Here is a 6,000-nt window from a genome sequence, read left to right as displayed (position 1 = left end):
TATTATTCTGAAGAGTATTTAAGTTGTGGGTGGTCTTTTATATTGCATTTAATTGTCATTAACTGTTCATGATAGCTGTTTTGGAATCTGGCTCTCATTAAGTGACTTGAAATGCTGTGTAAATTATTTTTAAATTGGGAGAAGGGAGTAAAAGAGTACCATTAGAAAAAGAAAAAAAAAAAGGTAACTCACGTGGAGTTTCCTCATGTTCCTGTAGAAACCTCTCCAGTATAAGCCGAGCCATTAATGAGGGTGCATAGTCCACCTTTATAAAACAGAAGTAGAAAATTAAAACTGCCAAGTTGTGCAAAGAGTTGATATTCCAATATTTTGTCAACACTGAAGATTAAGTCAATTTTAATCAACCATAGCAAGCATCATTCATTAAAATCTTTCCCACCCATGGTAGCTTCCATTATAATAAAATTATAACAAGTATGATCTGTGCTGTTGAAAAGAATAAATGGGTCAAATTTATTGACTATAACAGTGGGGCAAAAATGATAGAACAACTTGGAAATTATATTCATCTAAAAGAGTGAAATGGGCTTTCCTCATCTCTCTTCAATTTTTTCTGTTGGTAGGCCAATATTATTTTTTAATTCTAGCTATTCTTTCTATCCAACTGTCTATATTTATATTGTTTTGAATGTAATTTCAAAAAAGCCCTTTTGTTATTCAATGACTTCTCAGAATCAGAATCAAATGCCTTTATTCATTAAAAATATGGATTTTACTAATTTGATTTTTATCTTTAAAGACAACTGAAATGTTGGTGTAAGTTCCTTGTGTATAAAATATTTTATTTGGTAAAAGAAAAACAACTATATTGCAGAGATATAACAAAATACAATAATATAATATCTGCAATATAAGATCACCATCCTTGGACTTATTTGAAATGAGACTTATCAACATAGTTAATACAGAACCCAGGAAGGTTAACTTTTTTTTAATAAAAGATCAATCAGAAAACAAAGAATACTCAGCCCAACAGTCATTTTAATTTTAAAATATCCATCTACCCTTCTTCTTTTTGGTTCCAAGATCTTTTATCAACCATAAATTTAATTTCACCAGAAAATAGGTATATGTTTTTTAAGAGCAATTATGCTTCCTTAAAACAAGTCTTTTTATCTTAGGTAGAAGATAGCAAATGTTCCTCATATATTATCTCTACGAATTTTTCTTGACAGGTTTTCAAGTCCTGTATTCATACCAAAATTTTATCTTGATTTAGTAACTAGACAAAAAGGCTGGCTTCATTTGTATGAACAGTTTTTTCAAATATGTATGTACTTGGATGCCCTTAAATTCCCCAAGTAGAAAGAAATGCTTTCCACGAAGCTGCTTATTCCTAGTAACCCACATCAGAGCTGACACATGAAAAATGGTGAAATTACTGAAGGTAGTCCAGCCTGAATAAGGACTACCTTATTAGTTCAGGTACTTGCATCTCCCTAATTTTCATATTAATCATGTGTCCATCTTTCTCTGAAATAGGGCCATCATGCTTCATGTCAGAATTCAGCATGTAAGTAAAATTCATAGTGCTTCAAATCTCACTTGAAAATATTTGTGTGAAGAGAACAGAATGACTGATCTTATTATTACTAACAAAATGAGATTTCCTAAAATGTTCATTTTTAGCCTTGAAACAGGAAAAGTAGTATTAAGACATTTATAAAATCAGTGACAGCCACATATAGCCCCTAACCCCCAAATCAACAAAAACACAGTGCTCTCATCTAAGAGAGTTGCTGCACACTGTAATGTACCAATGTTATATATTTCTCATCAATTTTTACAGTTTCCACTGATTAAAAATATATTGACTCATAAAGTATTACCATCACCTCAATTGTCACCAGATGCAACCATATGTCATTTAAGTATTAACTATCATATAAAAATGGCAGCTTGGTTGTTTAGAAGCCATAATCTGGTAGCAGCCATTCCCAAATTTCCCTATGTAATAGCAAGCTCATAGAAAAATGTGATTCTCTTTCTACTAATCTATGTGCAGCCAAATGAAAGGAAAAATCTTTAAATAACCATTTCTTTTCTTTGTCAAAATATTACTATATATTCATGGTAAATAACAGGTTTACTGATGTAGGAGAAAACACGTTGGTGGGTTAAATTTTTCTGCAAGATGGAAGTTGAGGTCAGCTAAATAAGCTAAGCTCAACAGAACTATCATTAGAAATTCAAATGCACATAAATTGCTATCATATAAAACTTATGTCATCAATATCACCATCTGTAAAAATGAGTACCATATTTGGATCACATTCTTTCTAGATGCTGTATCTAGAATGTTTGTTAGCTCACTCCTTTTTTTCATAAAGGATAATCACTAAATTCCCAGTTATAGCTCAGATGTCTCAAGTTGCTAATATTAATAGTATCAACTTGTAACAAACGAGTCTGGAGACATTCAAAAACCACCCTGCTCCAGAAACAGGAAAAAAAAAAAAGAATAAAATACATGTTTTGGTAGGAGGAGGAGAGAAATCCATTCTATATGTTAACTATCCTATCAGATGGTGTAGACATTGCCTAGACTATTAAAACCATCTAGTAACTGATAGGTAATTGCTCATTTGCTGACTGCAGCGGTGTACAGCAGACAGAAGCTGTGAGGGAAGCCATCCTTCCTTGCTAATATAACATGTGGAACTTGCTGCTACTGCAACACTTAATGCTCACAGTACCGAGTCATCTTTGAATGCAAACACACATTTTATGCCTTGCTTCTATGTTTTCCATTATAATGCAACACAAAAACAGTGTACATTTCATTCCATCCCTATGAGGTTTGCATAAGCAGTTCCAAGTCAGACTAAATATTGTATTTCTCTTATTACAGTAGATAAATATTTTAAAATTTAGGAATTAAATATTTTATTTTTTTGGTATGCTCCTTGCAACTATTATGAACTTTTACAGCTTCTTCATTCATGGGAAATCTGTTGGGTTTCCTTTTTTAAATGTAAGGCTGTTATTTGTTTCCCCAAACAGAAGCAGATCAGAGTTAACAAACAAGTTCAATAAATCACTTTATACTTGATGTTAATAAGAATACTATGCTTTTTCATATAAAGAAAGAGACTTTTCTGTAAGGCATGTATCTGTTATTATAAAGGTGTGCTAACAGAAAAAAATGAATCAAGTAAATACTGTATGCATATAATTTTTCTCTTCATTTTTATAACAGCACAGATTTTCTTGGCATCCATCTCTTTACCTGACACAGGTATTTCTCACACTAAATTAAGACAATATATCCTAGGAAGAGCACGTCCTGAGCTGTTTGGCTAAAATTTTCCACAAAATAAGAAACCAAGCTGTTTATACATTTGCCTTAAAAGAAGTACACTAATTATGTCAACTGATTTATTACTACATGAAGTTCTTTGTCCAATTATTAAAACTACAGAGAGATCAGGGAGCAATTTTAATGTCTAACGCGCACCTCAAAATCTTTTTTTTTAAGTTAATTAAAATTCTAAGCAAAGTTATTCTAGATAGGCCCCTTAGGTTTTATGCAGGTTTTAATAAAATCATAACAATAACATTACCTCATTGGCCAGCTCCAGGAGCACTGGGGCAGCTCCATTTTTCAGCACTCCATTCAGGTACCTAGACAAGACAAAGTCAAGTGGTAATGCCGTAACAAGAAAAGGCCAGCATAGACTTGTCAGCATCCCCTGTGTGTGTGCATTTCTCCTGGGCAAATGCCACGCTCAACTCTAGTTAAAGTATGCGACTGTCATAGCAAAGCATTGAAGGGAAAAGGATAACAAAAACAACTTACCTTAAAATCCCCGGCAACTAAGTAACTGAAGTTGGGGGCAGGAGGTATGAACACATAGGTAACCCTTGTTTTCACCTCTAAATACGTAAAGTGAACACAGAAGTGATTTCCAGGGAACTATCTGTATCACTTTGGCTTTGTCTAAACCACAGACAACCATTACATGAAAAGGAAATAAGATTGCTTCTGTACTTTCAAAAAAGCATCCGCCATGTACTCATCTCACCTGTTTCTTTGCCTCTGCTTCATAAGGCTACCTGACACCTTATTAAGAAAAAAATGGAACAGACCTGTCATCAGTGGGTCAGCACACCTTTGATAGGAGAAACAAGCCGTCATCTTATCTGCCCTGGATTTCTGTAATAACCTCCATCTCTCTTCATCTCCTAACTCCACTGAAAAAATAAAAAACAAACAAACAAAACTCCCCAAATCCATCCCAGACATGGAAGCTGGGATATATTTTTTATTTGAATGTGCCATTCTCCTCCTTAAAATACTCCAAAGGCCCCAAATTAAATCTCAAGATTAAATTATAACCACTTAACAGCTCTGGTAAGGTTCCTCACAATCTGATTCCTACCTACTCTACTCTGCCAGCCTCATCTCTAGTCACTGTGCTCTACTCCTCCCCTTCACCTGAGTAACTCATGATTCAGCTCAAATGTCACCTTTTTCAATCCACCACCATCTAAGACTAAGTTAAGTGCCCTTCATATGCAATCCAGGAATGCCCTATACATCTCTCTACCTCATACACAGCATACTGTATTTGCCTACTCGTCTATCTCAAACCCCTCCCCCACCGTAATGTTGAAATCCTCATGAGGATTGGGAAATTATATTTCATTCAACTTATTATGCCTAGCACGATTCTTGGTTTATAGTAGGTGATCACATAACACAAGTACATATTATTTCTTTGATAAATAAATAATGAAATACTTTTTTAAACCATATTGGACAAGAAAGTAGAATTAGGCACGGACATTTTCTCGACAGTGTATCGTTTAAGTGAACAAGTCGAGGATATTTGTCTGAGAGTAAAAGAAAAGTCAACAGGTGAGGTCTTTCATTTAACTGCCAGGAACAGATACTAAATTATAATATTTCACAAGTTACTTACAAAGATACATAATTTTCCTATAAGCAAGGTGGGGAAAAACCAAATTATCCAAGGTGTGGAAGCACCTCTGGATCATTGTAACTTTAAAATAATTCCAGCAAATCTGTTGTCCACATTTTGTGGCCATTCTTGAATATATTATTTAAGAAACTAACCAGCAAATGAGGAATTTTAGAGGCAAGAAGAAAAAATTAAACCAAGGCGATGTGGTTTAAAGACAGCAGTATCAATCATTATCCTGGTAATGAACAACAAAGCACTTCTATCAAGTTTAAAGAAACAGGAGATGGTCAAACAGTAATAACAGCCCCTTACATCTAGATAGTCTATATAATATTCAGAGTATGACCACACTTAATATAGTGGAAATTCCTAATTATGAGGGTTGGTAAAGCTTCTCAGTAGGTCATATAAAGAGAAGCCAAACCCCAGGGCACTGATAAAACCCATCTGTGCGCTCTTAGCTGATAAACAATAAAGCTTGGAAATGGAACCCTGATCCCCCAAGGCCCACTGAGGTGCCTCATATGTTGAAAAGGGTAGACATGCTCTGAATGTGTCTGTTGCCCAATTTGTTCCCCAATTATATCCCATAACACTTCAAAAATGTTAGGGGAAAAAATTAAGTTTAATTTGAGGTTGTATTTATTTTTTTCTGGGAAGTTTAATTCCCCCACATCAAAGTGACCGATCAGGCTTTATTTAAATTTTCAGATATGCAATCAAAGGAACATACAAATTACAGAAAATATTCAGTAAAGACTTTATCAGAAAATTCTAATGCTACTTTTATCTGATTCTTCATAGCATCCTGTGCAAACTTACAGCACTACACTTTTCACACTGGTATAATGGTTTGTTTCCTCTCCAACTAGACTGGAAGCTCCTTGGGGTAGGGTTACACGAATGACTTCTGAACCCTCATCCAAGAGATCCCTGGAAAAGTTATGAATTGTAATCAAGATATAAAGATGTCATCCTGAACACTCCATTAAGGTGACCAGGGCTCCATTCCTGATGCCTATTTGCCAATTAAAACTACTTTACACAGAAG

At 34.4% G+C, this 6,000-nt stretch overlaps 1 protein-coding gene across 2 annotated transcripts in view; it reads right to left on the bottom strand.

Moving 5' to 3' along the window:
- CDIN1 (CDAN1 interacting nuclease 1) overlaps positions 1 to 6,000 on the bottom strand; it is a 224,810-nt gene that overhangs the window by 158,180 nt on the left and 60,630 nt on the right. For both annotated transcript variants that reach the window (XM_012766350.3, XM_012766349.3), the window contains exons 4-5: positions 3,585 to 3,645; positions 193 to 265 (exon numbers count right to left, since the gene is read on the bottom strand). In XM_012766350.3, the coding sequence (XP_012621804.1) occupies positions 193 to 265; positions 3,585 to 3,645 (134 nt within the window). The remainder of the gene's footprint in view (positions 1 to 192; positions 266 to 3,584; positions 3,646 to 6,000) is intronic.

This window comes from Microcebus murinus, chromosome 6 (assembly GCF_040939455.1).
Source record: "Microcebus murinus isolate Inina chromosome 6, M.murinus_Inina_mat1.0, whole genome shotgun sequence".
NCBI classification, from domain to species: Eukaryota; Metazoa; Chordata; class Mammalia; order Primates; family Cheirogaleidae; genus Microcebus; species Microcebus murinus.
This window is presented reverse-complemented; position numbering and strand designations above follow the sequence as displayed.